Genomic DNA, 16,986 nt, shown 5'->3' with positions numbered 1-16,986 from the left:
GGGTTATTTACCCCCAGGATTCTAGGGGGGGGTATTTACCCCCAGGATTCTAGGGGGGGGTAAATAACCCCAATAACCCCCCTTATATCCGCCACTGATTCAAATGTAAGCACAAATCATGCAATGTTAATTTTTTTCGTTTGAAAATGAAAATTTATTTTAGATTTACATAACCTGAAGTTATCAGAACATGAAAATACGCAAATTTGCTTGTACGTGCGGTTTTAAAAATGTGCGAATTTTTTTCTTTTAGGGAACAGCCTTAAAATAATGAAATTCAATAACCCGAGTTATAATTTTAAAAACTTGGGGAAAATAACTATTTTGGGAGTTTCAGAATTCAAATGAATTAGCCCAAAAGTTTACCCAAAGGGAAAGTAACATTATTTAAAAGAATTTGAACAGCATCCAACAAACACTTTTGAACATCTAAAAAAGCTACAAGAATAGGAACAGCCAGAGGGGAAGGGTGCCAATTGGGCTCCTCTTCTATGTAGAATATAGGTCAAACTCACAAATATTTTCTCTGATAGGGGAGGATAGTACGGAGATCATGAAAGCTGTTCAGTGCCCCCAGTTAATTATGCCCGCAGCAACAGATCCAGTGGCAGATAAGACTGGAGGTGAACATGTTCAGGTAGGAGTATGTCATTAATTAGATACTAATCATCAAGTGAAATAATAGGTGGTGATAACTTTCAAAACTTGTATATTAAGACTTAATACTATTTTATTTCTAGCTCTGTATAATTCAACACACAAAATTTCATAAATCGTAACTATTTTTCTCTTTATCCATCACATTTCTGATTTATTTTATTTTATTTGCAATAAGAGTTTGTTTTTGTAAGCTTTATACGGTGGTAGGAGATTATTTCAATATAATGAAGACGACTTTCGATTTCAATTTTGATTGATATCAAGCTTTTAAACAGCATGGATACATAAAAGCATGGACACAAAGAGAAGTTGTCGATTTTAAAAGCTTCTCTTTAATTACATAAAGTTAAAATTCGATAAAAGCTTCTTAACAATAAAAACTTCAATAAAAAAGTCGTCTTTATTATATTGGTAAGATAAGATAAGATAAGATAAAGTTTATTGCTAAAATAAATGTATCTCACTGTATACAGATAGAGTTTACAATCACAAAATTGATGATTATATTAACAGTACAAGTATAAAGCAATTAGGTGGAAAATAGCTCTTGGCTGTTTTGATTATTTTTTCCACCTAATTTTAGTAATAATAACAAAATATTTCAATTAAATAGATTTAAGGAGAACGATTAGAGATCAGGGTGCAAATTTATCATATGCAAAATAGTTTATACACTAATTCGAATAACTAGAGTTTAAAGTAATTTTCGACATGTACACAACAAATATCAAAGCATATTAAAACATATCTAATTAGTTTTACATGAATAGCAATTCGGTTCATAACACATTGTCCTAATTTTCAAAAAGAGAATTTAGTAGTCTATTTTTAAATATACTTAGAGAGTTGCTTCTTTTTAATTCAAGAGGTATAATTGGTATAATCGCCTACCACCGTATTTATTACTGTAAGTACCCAATGTAATAAAAAAGCAGTACATTTGACAAAAACTTTTTTAATATAAGATCTATATCTATTTTGGAGATGTGATCCTCCACCCCCCTCCCACCCATCACGTTACCTGAAAATTTTGTCTCTTGTTCAGATCCTTGAAGAGGGAGCAGGCGTTGAAGTTATTGAGTTCCCAGATATGCAGCATGGATGGACAGTCAGGGGAGATATGTCTGATCCTAAAGTAAAAAGGTATAAAATGCTGTTAAAAGAAAATTATTTATGTTTAATTCAAAGTATGTTTAACAAGAAAATTTGAATGATCTTTCAAATAGTATATATTATCAGCAATATAAAACACTTATTAGGGAAAAAAATTGATAAATACAAAAATCATTAGGTAATTAACAACTTTAAAAAGCATAGATTATCTTGTGAGATTTTATAAAACTTTACGCACCTAACAAGCAAATGTAATGTTTATAAAATTTCTCTTAAAGGGACTGTACGCATAATTTCAACCTCGCATGTAGAGATGCATATCCATAATCCACTTCGTAACTGTTCCCTTTTAACTTGTCTGATAAAAGGTGAATGACATGCTCTTGTTGTTTAGTAAGCTATAAAAACGAGAGCATTTTATTATTTTCAACTGTGGATTCTCTAGCCTGACATGCGCCAATGCACATTTAAGCAACCGAATGAGGAGAAGAAAATTGCCAGAATTCAATCAAAACAAAGTAATTTTTCTAATTATTGATATGATAAACGTTTAAAGGGTACCGTTGTAAATCGAACATGACACTCTTTATAAATTGAGGATCACTTGAAATCATATTTACACTTCTTTAAAATTAAATTAGAAAAGTTTCCGCCAGACCAGCTGATAGCTATATGCTATAGCAATTTACGCTTCACATAAATTTAACTATAGTCCCATTTTGTCGTATACAGTCAGTACGTGTATGTAGTCCCTGTACAGCTTGCTCTAGTAGTAGCTGGTTAACTGTCGGTCCGGTACTTGAAGTGAACCGGAGTTTACAGTGGACTGAGTCAATTAGATTGTTTTTGTTTGATTTCAATTTTCTATCTAACTATATTTATCATTGTTGCAGGGATGTTCTGAAGGCAATCAAAGAAACAATGGAGTTCTTCAAAAAGCATCTGTAATTTATTCAGCGCGCACTGACACTGTACAGTGTACATCATGCTGCAGTACACTGTAATTATTATACAGAGCAATATTAAATTATTCAACATTGCATTAATGTACCAAACTCAAGTATATAAAATACAATACATCTTGATATTTTTATAGAGATGGAATCACAGCATGGTGTTTATAAAAATACTTTTAATCGGTGTTCTTAATATAGAATTATTTTAGATGATCAAACCTTACAATTGCATTTATTACAGATGTACCACTACCATAACTATACAGTTTCATGTTATTATGATAAATTAATTGACAGAAAAGTAAAATAAAGATTTGGATGGAATAATAATAGATTTTTTATTTTCACATATTGTACTTCCTGTTTATTGCAGCCAACAGAACAATTTTAACCCACTTACAGTGATAACCAGAAAAAGGAAGATGATATCACAGCATTGTATTTGATGGTTTTACAAAGCAAATAGTTTTACCAGACACTTATATTGTAAAATGGGTCTGTTTACATTGCACAATTGCTGTGTTTCATGGTTATTTAACTTTTTAAAGTTAAAACCTGATTCTCAAAGTCGCCTTAAAATTCTGGTTATCACTGTATGATGCACAACAAATTATAGTACAAAATTGGTTTGATATTAATTTTCCACACACCTTTCTATTGGCTGTATACTTTTAGTTATAGTATTCATTCAAAAAAAAAAAATTTTCCACACACAATTTTCTGTTTTCTTATTTTACTCCTAAACTGCAACTTTTAGGTGAAATGTGGCGGGAGTTTTAGGATCTAAAACTAAAAATCAACATATTTTGCAATTGGTTTTGATTTACTTGAAGTATTATGAAAAAAAATGTCCATGAATTGTTTTATGTCTTATGTCTTTTGTACCTTTAAAGATATTCTTCTTTAAAAAAAAAAAAAGATAAAATATTTTAAACCATTTTAAACAACATGACGTGGCTGTTTGAATGAAATAATTTAAATTACCTAAACAAATTTGAACCATGCTGGACGAAAAAATGTTTGGACAGACGACATAAGGGTGAATTTGGAAGCCAATTAGTGGTCAAACGGAAAAAATGACCTTTCAAGACTTTATCCGAGACTTAACCTTAGGATCGTCACATCTTTAAAGTTTTAAGCCATCTTTACAATCTCATCCCTTGGGTAACCCGGTATATTGTTTGCATATAATTCAGAGGCGATTCAGTGGGAGGAGGGGGGTCTATGGGGACTGAGCCCCCCCCCCCCTGGAGAGGGAGTTGGTGCAGGGCCGCCATGGGCCCTGCGAAATGACTTCCAACGCCTCTTGATACGCAGCATGACCTCTAGACCCGTTAAACCGTCTCCAAAGTTCCTAACCTTTTGCTACAGGGTGTCCCACGAAACATGACAGTTGATAAATAGTTTTGAATGTCGTCTTCCCTATACTGTATTAGATATTAAAGGCTTTTTATTTCGTTAGAAAAATCTTTTGTTTAAATTATATTTTACTTTGAAATCAATAATACTACAAAATGACTCCCAAATAATATTTTTATTATTGTCTTTGGTATCAAACAACTCAACATATTATGGAAGAAGACATTCTAAACTAATTCACAAACTGTCATGTTTCGTGGGACACCCTGTACGTCTCCAAACCTGCGCGACTCTGTCTCCACGCTCCGCATTATGGTCTCAAATAAAAGATATTTGGCTTTTACATACACAAAAAAAACTTTGTTCTAATAACCTCATCATGATAGTATATTTTTAACACATGCACAAATTTGCATTATTAAAAGTCTATTTCAAGTGAGATTAAGACGTGTCTATTGCAGTTTTATTTCAAGATAGAGAAATTTTAAAATGTTTTACAAGTGTATCATAGCATGAATTTACAAAACAAAATACACAGCTTGTAAAATTCTTGAATTATTGCTTTCATCTTACGCTGTGTGTAAACTTTTAACAAGAAAACAAGTTGTGATTATGATGAATTGAATAAAATAATATTTAAATTTTGTGGATTAAAGGAATATTTCAACTATTTTGGGAATATGTATTTTAATTTTGACATACAGGGTGTCCCATGAAACATGACATTTAAAAAATCGTTATTTTTAGTTAAAACATCCTTTTGCTTCATTATCTTTTACTTTGAAATCAATTTTAATATAACATGACTCCCATATAATATTTTTATTGATCTTTAATACCAAACAACTCAAAAAATTATGGAAAAAGACATTCTTAACTATTTAATTCTTTAGGCAGACGACATTTTAAAAGATATTTATAAAGACGATATTTGAAACAAATTAAAATAGATAAAAGTCACGAAACCTTGTCAATAAATAATAATAATAGACATCTCGCAACCTCTCCAGAGAACAAAAATTGTCCGCAAGATGGCTCTGCATATCCCGCCAGCCAGCTCCAGTTCAGTCGCCATTTTAGTGTTAGTAAAACCGAGATAGAAATCCGCAATTTTGAAAGTTTGTACTTAGTGAAATTCCTTCAACGGATCGTTATAAACCAATCAGGACATTAATCGCTAGTGATTTCACAATAGAATTAGGTAGGAGTTTTCATTGGGAAAATTCGGGAAGTGGGTGTATTTTGAAAAAATATTATAACCCACCCCGGGCCTCTGTGAACTGCGAACAAAGAGTGGCAGTTGGAAGTATCTGAAACTTTTAGTTCTATTTTGATTGATTTTTCAGCCACATCTGGTATATTTCTTTTGTTTATTTTATCATTCATACAAGCTGGCATATTTTCGACACCAAATATGGAACATTTTTTTTCATTAAAGGTTTGAAAATTGAAAATAAAATCTTGAAATCCCGGGATTTTCTATATCTCAAGATGGCGGGCAGAGATCCCGAGCCGGTATATTTCTTACTCTCTTCCTGCCTATCTCTACTCGGTGCATTTTTGACTTAACGGCATTTGATAGGTTTAACTATACTTTTCCCATGAATAGCCCCGATGCAGTGGAAACTACCTCCTGTTATAACCCGTTCTTGCCTCATGCCAACTCATCCCAGTCATTTATTCCCGGGAATTAGAAAACCCCGCGAAATATTATCGGGCCGCCATGTAGCAGACATGAAAATGAGCTTTCATGTGTAATTGATTGAATGATGATTACAATTTTTAAATAATTACTTGCAATCATCTGGCCCTGGGTTGAAACTTGAACGCTTACATTTATTGATCTTTCAAATAGAATGAATACTTTAAAATACAAAACTACATAATTACATTTAGCTATTATATATATATTCCGGAGTGGAGAATTTCCAAGTTGTGTAACTGTAAGAAGAGGCAGACTCCGTTGAAGCTCCAGCAGTGTTTTTAACTCCTGTCAAGAAATGCAAAGTTTTACGGAAACCTGCTCTGTGTTTTTAACAAACTTGCTTGTAGAATGAATAAATAAATACATACAAATACAATTTCTTCTTTTTTCCTGCAACTCCTTATAAATTTGATTTTTTAATATCTTTAATTGATTAAAGAATAATTTTGATCAAAATTACCACATACACTTTTTTCAAATCTTTCTCACAAAAAAAATATAAAAGCCTGAAATGGCTAATAATATTTTCAATTAAAGTTAAAAACTGTGAAATTAATTAGGTAAGGAAATTGAAAAAATATGTTTAATCGTAACTATATCATATCGGCCATTCGTTTATGAACAAATTTAGTGCATAACAAATACATAATTTATTTAACATTTTGCAGATTATTTTTGTCAGTTGTCAATATATGTTTTTGACGAAGTTTGAGTTTAAACGACAGAAAATCGGTTTACATTAAAAAAATGTTTTCTTCAGTAAGAAATACGTTTCCAGCTTGAATACATATTCAGAAAGAAAACTTATTTTGAAGAGCTTTAAAATATTAATTTAATAAAAAAGTGAATGTGTATGAATGTATATACTTAATTTAATGGAATTCATTTATCAGTGCATGACTGATTCACACCGCCATCGGTACCCTTAAAAGATTTGTGTGATCATAAATGCATGGATTACTTAAAAAATCGGTTATTGTTAACGTTGGTTTCTTTAAATTTACTTGCAGAGAATTTATCACTTATCAAGCTAGAAAAACGAAGATATTTTACACATGTTAGATCAGATAAAAGTTTAAAGGGTAGTATTACTAATCGGGCATGACCCCTTTTTACAAATTACGACTATAGTCCCTTGAACGGAAGTTTATACTATACTGTACTGATATAAACATAGGAAATCGTCTCAGTTGACCAAATATTCTATTAAGCTAAATTATTTTTAAAACATTAACTTCTTTTACTTTATCCACCAAAAAATAAATAAAAGTAAAATTATCAGAAAGTATTTACAACTGAATTTCCATTTTGAAAGTGTTATTTCACCTTTGAAATTCATTAATGTTTGTATTTAGTTTTGTGGATTTTTTAATCATTCATTTATTCTGTCCAAATTAGTAGAGTAAAATGTAAAAAAAAGCTTATTATTCTTAAAAAATTATTTACAATGCTATGAAAAAAACTAATAACAGCGGCGCCGTGTAATGTCAAATGATTTATTTTTCTATGATATTTTTCAAATTTTTATAAAATAAAGTGGAAGGGGGGGGGGGGTTAAAAAGCCTTAATGTCAAAAAGTTGGGGTCTTGAGTTTTCTTCCTCCAAAATACGTACGTCGTACATCTTCAATACAGCTGTATGTATGCCACTGGTGACATTTCAATCTTTGTGTCGGGACAAAATAATCGATTATTATCATGAATTAAGACTAAACCTTTACCGTGAAATTAGTGCAGATTTATGCGTTTATGTCATCTACAATATAATTTCCCAAATTCTCTTGTCGATTCTTATAAAATATGTCTTTTTGTCACATATATATGCTTTCTGGTATAAATGAATAATCTTATTCTATGATGAAATCATCCTTAGTGATTTTGTTTACTTTTGTTTTTTGCTGAAAATCGTCATACTTTCATATTTTATTCTTTGTAATTTCCCATATTCTCTTTTCGATTCTTTAACAATGTGGCTTTTTGTCACATATATACGCTTTCTGATATATATATGAATAATCTTATTCTATGCGAAACCTTGTGATTTTTAGTTGTATCGCTTAGAACCAAATATAGATTTATTTATTGACGAGACATTTGACAAGTATAACAATTTACAAACATCTGAAAGATGCAACATAAGACGCATGCGACATATGACATATGACATAAAACACTTCCGTAAAAAACTGCTTAATTTCTTCTAAATCGTATTGCCACCTTTTGTACTTGATAATCTATTTGCTTTTTCAATATTCCAAGAAATATACTTTTTCCAACCACTGCGCTAGGATCTATGTATTGGAATAGTTAAACTATTTATTCTAATTATCTTAATTATTAAAGAAGAAAATTGATCACAAATATTCAAATTGAATAAATATGCCAGAAGCATAATATTTATTTTGGGTTTCTGTCTTGAGGGATGAGTTCCCATTAGTTTCGCTTTCAAGTCAGGCGTGGAAATTTCAACCGTTCCAAGATCCGAACCGAAAAATATGATTTGCGAATTCGCGGATCCGGGGACTGAAGATGTAATTTCTAGTGGCCCTCTATTTATATATAGAGTGGCATGTCCATTGTCCAATTCACAGTGGTATCCTTTGAACCTTGTGTCTGATAAAGAATGCAGAATTTATCATGTTTAATTTAGCTAAAAACTGATTTTTTTCAATTGCGGGTTCTCTGCAGAAAGTGAGGGATTTATCCATCACAGAAAAATATCGAAATTAACAGAATTTAAATAAGATAGAATTAAGATGAAATCATTCTTATTGTTAGCCAGTAAAAAAGGTATATCGTTGTTTAATGTACTTACGCAAATTTATAAATGAGCTGTCAACTGAAGTAATGTGTACTGCAAAGGAATGTAAATAAAGCTTAGTCGGGACAGGACTGTGTTTACATTCCTTACAGAAAATGCAGTACAGTTATTTTATGGGATTTCAAGTCTTGGCTTAAAATATATTCGTGAAACCATCCTTATCTCTGAAACCTCTGAATCCAATTAGAGAGTTTGCTCGACAAATTCTAGAAAAATTGCAAATTGTAAAAGAGATTCGTAACACTGGATACGGATTCATCTTTTAATTAATAGAATTCTTAAGACTGATTAGTGATTAATGAATATTAGATGTATTCAGTGCAAAATTATTTTATTCTATTTCTGACCAATTTTTTTCCAATCAATTTCCTCTTTCTTTTCTATATCTGTCCCTTTATTAATAAATGTTTTAACAACTTAAAAGAATCATAAGAATACATATGAAATTTGTAACTTTTTTTGTTAGCAATTTATATAAAAAAAATGTAATGTCTTAATATTAAATTTTAATTTCTTAAATGTTACAGTAATTGTCAATTTTACTTTCAGGTTGTAAATTTGTATCTGTATTTTGGCGAGGATCTCTCAAACATGATTTCTACAGAAACTCAGATCTGCGACATCACTCAGCATATTCTTAATATAGGAACATAAGCAAGACAAGGTAAAGGAAAAATATTGAATATCTTTTGTAAAATATAAAATTATTTTAAAACATTTGGCTTATTTCTGAAAACAACTGTCAACCGTGAACATCTGTAAGGTCAATTTTTGGAGCATTTTACTTATGATTTAGTTAAATTTTTACTTTGATTTAGACAATAGTTAAATGTTATTTTCAGAATATATCGTAAGAAGTAGGTAATTTTCAAGGATCCTTTGAAAACAATACCAAATATATAAGGTCTTCATAAAATGTTTTTTGATCGGTAGGAATGGGCAAAGAATTGTAATGCAAGGAAAGTTATTTCATAGGTGTACGCATTTTTTGTACTGCAGTGTACTGTCTCTGGGCTGTAAAGTAAACACAAGACAAATGTCACAGCAGCTGACATGGGATCCATCTTCCACATAAAAAATCAATAAAATATTCTAGTCAAAGGAAACCATTATGTAAAATATTGAAATTATCAGAATTAAATGCTTTTATCCTCCTCGGATACTAGAGGAACAATGATGCATCTATTCTTGTTTACAAGCACAGCCCAGAGAGAACTGGTTTCAATATGTACGCAGAGAATACGCAACAGCAATTAACGTTCCTTGCCTTATTACTTTGGGGATGGGTATGAAAAAATGGGAAAAGTTTTGATTAGTTTTCTTTTGAATTATTCTCCTTTTTTAGATTTATCAAACTTTTTACAGCTTCTATAAGAATATCGAAATGTTAAACGTTAAGACAGCTAATAATTAGACCTATTTCAATTAAATAGATTTAAGGAGAACGATTAGAGATCAGGGTGCAAATTTATCATATGCAAAATAGTTTATACACTAATTCGAATAACTAGAGTTTAAAGTAATTTTCTGACATGTACACAACAANTTCATTTCTCATGAGGCAGAAGGGTGTTTTTGTGGTTTTCTTATTTTTAATTCTATAATCATTGAATATTGTAAAGATTTAAAACAGGGATAGTCTCTGACAGAATTTGATTTTAAATATGCAGTTTCAAAACCTCTTTTGCTTTTCATTTTGATAAGTTACAAGAAATGAATGTACGCTTGAACGATTTAATTCTCGTCCTGTATTTCTAGTGAACAAGATGTGAATCCACCTTCAATAGAGACATCTTCATCCTTTAGTTATTTTCTTCTAGGAATGTCAATTTTTACACATGAATCACTAGTCTTTTTACGGAATTTTAAAATGGCGTATTTCCTCAAATTATTCATATTTAAAATTAGTCACGATAAATTATTTTACTTCGTGGTTATTAGTTCAAAAAATGTTCAGAAATAACATGAGATTTATATATTTTGAATTTCCTTTTTTGCGTAAAAACAACTAAATCTTAATGTTTTGAAAATTGAAATGCGTCATTAACACGAAATGTCTACAAAAAAAGTTATTTTGAGAATTAGTCACTTAAATCAGTATTTAACTTAGGTGGGGAAAAAATGCAATTTATTTATTGTGTATTATGTAAAGAGCTGACATATTTACCAGTCGACATCTACCTAATCAGCAAGAGTTGCTCCCGGTGATATAAACGGATCCTGATAGAACAGTATGACTAAAGAGGAGACTGGAGATGTATGGATTGCCTGGTTACTAGATGCTATTCATAAAATCAGATATCAGAAACAACGGCCTAATGTAGAACGTGTAGCTCAGTGTATTCGTCAACACCATCCGCAGTACAGCAATGAAACTGTACATCAGGTCAGAGATAAGCGAGTACAGAGATCTATGATAGGCTAGAATATTCGATATTTTCTACAGCGAGTTCTATTGTGTACATCTTGAGCACACGACCAATATTTAGGGATATTTATAATGGATTCCTAGATACGAAATGCAAAACCTTCAAAAATTGACTAAATAAATAAATTTTATGTTTATGTTTCAAGTATTTCTTTAAAAGTTGTAAAGCTTAACTCCTAGCTGAATGCGTATTATATGGAACAAGTGACGGTTAGATGGCAGTCAAAACCCTTTAGTAAGAATATAGCATGTCGTGCCGGTACGACTATAGGCCTACTTAGTCTAGCCCGTGAAAGCTGATTAGCAATTTGTATAGTGTATATATCTCTTCTGTACATTAAGTCAATACATTACTAGGAGATAAGTAGGAGAGGGGGGGGGTAAAGCTTGTTTACATATTAATTTGATGTATTAGGACAGATCAGGTACTAGTTTTTTATTACACAAACAATAGTTTGTCAAAATTGATTGCCTCGGTACTCTACTGTCCTAATTCGTCTCGAGTACAATTCAAACAACCTTTTCTACGCTTATTGATACAATTTACTGGCCGTTGAGGTTGAGAACAAATCATACAAAAAGGTTTGATACTGACGGAAGATTCCTAAAGGGACTTGTGACGTAATTTCAAGCGATCCTTCATTAATAGAGTTGCATGCCTGATTCACAACGATACCCTTTTCTCTTTGCCTGATTTAGGATGAATGAAATAACCTCCGTTTTCTCTCGGAATTTTTTTTATAATAGTTGCGGATTTATGCTACACGTACGAATGATATTGTCCGAAATCAACACGTCTTGAGAAGAAAAATGACGATATCTTCCTCACTGCTATTCAGCTAGAGGCTAAAAGGGTACCATTGTGTCTTGGACCTTTTACTCTTGAAATGGAGTGTCACTTGAAATTACGTCTAAAATCCTCTTTAAGTTTTGTCCGTTGTTTATTTTACAGATTTAACAAACTACAAGTGATGCGTTCTAGTTTATAATAATTACAACTTTTTTATTTATAGCATTTGGAGGATGCAGTTAGACAAGGAAACATATCCAGACATGAAAACAAGGGAAATATATCGTACAAGGATCCAGAGTCTAGGACTAAGGGAACTCATAAAAATCTCAGGTAGGAAAGAAATACGTACACTGATAATCTAATACACGTCTTCCACATATATGTATATATTTATATATATCCAATATAAATATAAAATATATAAAAATAAAAAAAATACATAGTTTGGGAACTTAGCGCTGCCGAGGTTGCTAAAAGTTATTCCCGCCGTTTACCCGCACATTTTACCGTGAAACTAAATTTTCGCTGTTAAAATCGAAACACTCAACATACATTCTCAAAACAATCTAAGAACATTCCCATGGGTCTCCCGTGTTCCCCAATCAAAATTTGAGGCAAATCGGTCCAGGTTTTTTTTTTTGAGTTATGATCGCAAAAACAAACAGACTGACAAACAGAGATTATACCTTAACATATATCGATACATATATATTGGAAAATATATATTTGAACATATAAAATGTGTATTTAAGCCGAAAAAAACTTGAAAAATACTATATATACACATAAAAATAAATCGTATACACATATACACACACACATACAACTTTCCGGTCCCCGTTTGCACTGTACCTAGCTCTATTGACAGGACTAGCCGGTGCAACAAGGTTGACGCGTTCAGACATTATGCTTCATATAGGTTGAATTTACTTTTACCAAAGGGGCAGATTTGCATGATATATACACATTCACATTTACATTTGCATACACAATACTGTTCAGTAAGGCCTGTAAAAAAATTAAATCGTATTCCCTACTTTGAATTTGTTCCTATGTTTTGCTTAAATTTGCTTTTATCGCTAGTTATGTTTAGATTGGCGCCTGACAGCGACCTTTCTAAGGTTTTTGTACGCGCCCTCCGTGAACTAAATGAACAGGATGGAAGTACTGTGCGTACGGTTGAGAATTTTGTTCTGTCTGCATATCAGGTTTCATATACCCAGGTATTTATCAATTAATCATCTTAACTCTTCTTAAACATGAACTCCGTCAATTATAAATTACACGGATGACACCCAATAAAAGTGAGAAATTCATATTCTAGTATGACTTTGAGTCTAATGACGCTTCACGGGCCACCAGTGTACATTTGAATATCCAAGCTGGGCCAACCTTCGCAGTCCTAGTTTGAACTGTTCCGCCAATTTATAATTACAAAAGCGGCAGAGGAGTGTGGCTTCAGACTTTCATTTAAACGCCTTAGAAAAATATTTTTTTGTTAAGTTATATTATTCTGTTACAAAAATGTATTTCACATATTAAATCAGTGATTAGCATCCATAAAAATCCGGATCCCGATCCTGGATCCGTAATGGAATTTTTTTTTGATAATCTCTCGTTTTTTTTTCTCAATATTTCGGATTTGTGTTTTGAGGGCAAAAGATTTTGTTTGCAGTTTTTTAAATGTAAACGAAATCATCTTTCTAACGTTTGATCCTTAATGAAATAAGTCCTGGCCAATTTGAAGTTTAAGGAAGTTAAGAAATAAAATTTCTCTTTTTATGAAAGAATATCCAATCTTGTAATAATTAAGCCATTTGGAAGTTTATTTAAAAAAATGTCTTTAAATTTAAAGAGATGTAAGCGTAATTTCAAGTGACCCTCCCATGTAAAGAGGTCAGTACTCTCTTTGTACAGAGGGCCACTTCAAATTATGGTTACAGTCCCTTTAAGGCGTGTTCAGTATGTTTTATGTGTTGTTAATAAATCTAATATTTGTACTGAATATCTCTGTATTAGGATTGTAGTCTACGGGATCTATTAAAAGCTGGTGGAAGGAAGGCATTGTCCAGAGGTCTTGTTACATGTAACTCAGTCAATAATACGTTTAAAGCTCTTCTAAGTAAGTAAACCCTAACTTACATCATTGATGGGACATTTTTTGGTCGTTTTTGAAAATATTCTTCATGGTTTTGTAAATATGACACAGCTATGTAAAATGTAAATTATAAATCAACTATTAAGTACGGGCCAGGAAATGGACCTTGGTTTAATTTTACTTGCCTTCTTCATACTTCCTTTACCCTGAACAAAAAAAAGTTTCCGAGAGTATACAGTATACACTATATTTTAAAGTTATCAAGCTCTTTAGAAAAAATCAATGAGAATATTGCCAATTACATCTTAAAATCTAAAGCTAACAAGCAGCAAGTCCTTTATATTAATAATATCTTAGAAATGCACGAGACTTTTCATAAGCAGACTAAATCTATGTGTATAGAAACACCCTTGATTGATTTGTGCCTTAGCATATGATTAATGCTTTTTTAGTCTATTGTGAAAAATGCATTTTACAAAAACTAAAACTGAAGGCGCTATGCTATGAGGCCTGAATGCCATTTACAAATCATTAATTTTCATTTTTTTATATTTCTTAAAGTTGTTGTACGGATGCTAATTAAGAATCAATCTTATTTATTAAAATCCAAACTTTTCAATTTTGTCTGTTTAGTGTTTTGATAATTTATTTTATATTCAGTAAAAAAGAAGCCCCCGTCCATAATAAAAGAGGAAATAAAGGAACACGCTCACAGTCAAGTGAAAAAGAAGAAGAAAAAGAAATCTTTAAGTCCTTCTGATGAATCCCCTAAGGTAGGAAAGATAAATGTAATTTAGACAGACAGACAGCACAGACAAGATTTTAAATGAACATGATTTGCCAATTAATCATTCTTATCCAATTAATGTATACCTTCCAAGTTGAACTCTTTCCAGTTTCCAATTCAATATTTAAAAATAATATTTGCGTTCACGTTTTTTATATTTTATAATCTGGCCACAGAACTCATATTTAAGGGTTTTTAAAAACTAATTTCTCTGGTAGATAGTTGAAAATAGAACACCACAAATATTTACACATGTATTCTTATTTTGTTGAAGTTACAAGCAGTAGGTATAGAGACAAATCAAATCTTGTTATTGATCATATCATATTGATATTTGTTATTGATCTTTACAGAAAAGAGTGATCTTACTTTTTTCGTTCTCGTTTCACATTGTTACGCGCGGAAAATATGCACTGTAGAGATGGACATCGCTTTTGTGAATCAATGCAATTTTTTTTAGAACGAACGGAAATTTTTGTAAAGATGGTGTCGTTCAGAAGAAAGTGAAAGATGGGCGAACTACTTAGATCGTTCAAAAAATTAAAAACTTTTTTTTTCAAACGAACGAAAAAAAACAAGCACGATTGTATTTTTACTCAACGTTCAAATTTTCTAAAAAAAAATTGAAAAAGTCGATTTTTTACTGCAGAATAAAAACGAATTTATTGAAAGAACGATTTTTTAGAACAAACTTTTCAAAAAACCTATCCAAAAAAAGTATTTCTGTGAGAAAATGAACGAAAAAGATGGAAAATCAAAGATATTTTTGAGAACGAACAAAATCAATTTTTTGAACGATTGAAAAAAAAACGAACGAAATGGGTCGTTAACGCGAACAAAGTTATGAACGAAAAAAAATGAAAAAAATACGAACGCGCCCATATCTGATTTGATTCGATATTACGCTGTTCTATGTCGGTGAAATTGACATATACATAGCATAATCATATTTTGTTTATGCTGGTTTGTGAGGGGGGGGGGGTGGCCGGGTCCGGATGGATCAACGAATTGTATTTTAAATCAACAATTATTGGAGTAATTGGCAGCGTTAAAATAGTTGAAAAAAAATCGGTTTTAATTTTAGGTAAAGCAAGGTGCGCCTAAAAAATCCTAGGTTTTTCCCTCTAGGAATTAGTTTCAATATTTCCCTGCTTGCCCGAATATACGACGACGGAACTCGATACTGGATTGGCAGAAAGAGTCTGAAAAATTCATGTGGCAACTTTAAATCGGAAGGTTTCCTGTTTTATTGGAGTATGCTGGGGATGGAAACCTCTCTAGCTCTACCGGCTCAGTTCCCCCACCCTCTATCCAGCTGCAGAAGGAGGGGAAGGGAGGGGAGTCTACCCCATCCCCCTCTTAGCCTTGTCAGTTGAGTGAAACCGGTAGTACAGTCTACAGTGCGGGCTGTGCTACAGTAAATACTAAAGCTCAACCTTACCTAGTTAAACAATCTATTTATACGTTCATTTACCTCCTATTGCTGTTTTAGAATAATTATATGAATATAAGCATGTGTTTGTATGCACATACAAGTTTTTGTGTCTTTTGTTAGTTATAGGTGAATCTTAAAACAGTTGGTTGAAAGATGGCGGGTTGGTTGGATGTTATTGTTGTATGGTGAATACAGGACTACAGTGCACCTAGCGTACCTCTAGTTAAGATAGCTTAGGACCTAGTATTTTCTTAGTAACCTTCCTTACAATACAATGGGGTCCGTCATAGTATACAATTTTTTAACATACTCCTTACAATTTTGTACATCATTTAACAATTTTCAACAAAATTAGTATATATTTAGGGCTAGGTTATGTTAAGACACTTTCTGGGCCGAGCGCTGCTGCTAGGACAGGCTAGGGGGGCCAAGCGCCGCGGCTAGGACAGGCTAGGGTGCCAGGCACAAAATTGATATGAGGCGGGGGGGGGGGGGGGGGGGGGAAGGGGGTTCCAAAAATCTTGCTCTAGGAAATTTTCTTTACTTTTGTTATGCTATTGCATTTGTATTTTCTATACCATGATGGTCCATATATCGATCTGTTTTATACTGAAGAGAATAATCAATAATCATGGATTGTTATATTTATATATTCTTATATTTAACTGCAGTCCAAGTTTTCTGTAAATAAACCCAGATATTCCATTAACTAAAATTTTTCCGCGCAGATGGGGATCTTATATTTACATTTATATTATCTGTTATTTAATATACATTGCTCCGCTCTTCCCTCCCGTTCTCCTGATAGCAAAGGCCTACTCCCCCCCCCCCC

At 32.0% G+C, this 16,986-nt stretch overlaps 2 protein-coding genes across 5 annotated transcripts in view; both read left to right on the top strand.

Annotated features, from left to right (window-relative positions):
- The window catches only part of LOC111696818 (hydrolase tropI), a 9,788-nt gene extending 6,906 nt beyond the window's left edge, over positions 1 to 2,882 (top strand). For 2 of the 4 annotated variants that reach the window (XM_023466564.1, XM_023466563.1), the window contains exons 9-12: positions 534 to 637; positions 1,706 to 1,803; positions 2,219 to 2,291; positions 2,667 to 2,882. In XM_023466564.1, coding sequence (XP_023322332.1) covers positions 534 to 637; positions 1,706 to 1,803; positions 2,219 to 2,291; positions 2,667 to 2,777 — 386 coding nt within the window. In that variant the 3' untranslated portion in view covers positions 2,778 to 2,882. Of the gene's footprint in view, positions 1 to 533; positions 638 to 1,705; positions 1,804 to 2,167; positions 2,292 to 2,666 lie in introns of those variants that run through there. The other 2 variants (XM_023466565.1, XM_023466566.1) reach the window with 2 other exon arrangements.
- A 2,230-nt stretch (positions 2,883 to 5,112) lies between these two features.
- Positions 5,113 to 16,302, top strand: LOC111696815 (histone acetyltransferase KAT6B). The gene is made up of 9 exons (XM_023466559.1): positions 5,113 to 5,289; positions 9,163 to 9,277; positions 10,372 to 10,433; positions 10,784 to 10,999; positions 12,055 to 12,164; positions 12,928 to 13,057; positions 13,854 to 13,956; positions 14,593 to 14,705; positions 15,804 to 16,302. Exons 4-9 carry the CDS (start codon positions 10,847 to 10,849, stop codon positions 15,831 to 15,833), a joined length of 639 nt encoding a protein of 212 aa, XP_023322327.1. The 5' UTR covers positions 5,113 to 5,289; positions 9,163 to 9,277; positions 10,372 to 10,433; positions 10,784 to 10,846; the 3' UTR covers positions 15,834 to 16,302.
- Positions 16,303 to 16,986: the final 684 nt, after the last annotated feature.

The sequence above is a fragment of the Eurytemora carolleeae genome, unplaced genomic scaffold, assembly GCF_000591075.1.
Source record: "Eurytemora carolleeae unplaced genomic scaffold, Eaff_2.0 scaffold108, whole genome shotgun sequence".
NCBI lineage: Eukaryota > Metazoa > Arthropoda > Copepoda > Calanoida > Temoridae > Eurytemora > Eurytemora carolleeae.
This window is presented reverse-complemented; position numbering and strand designations above follow the sequence as displayed.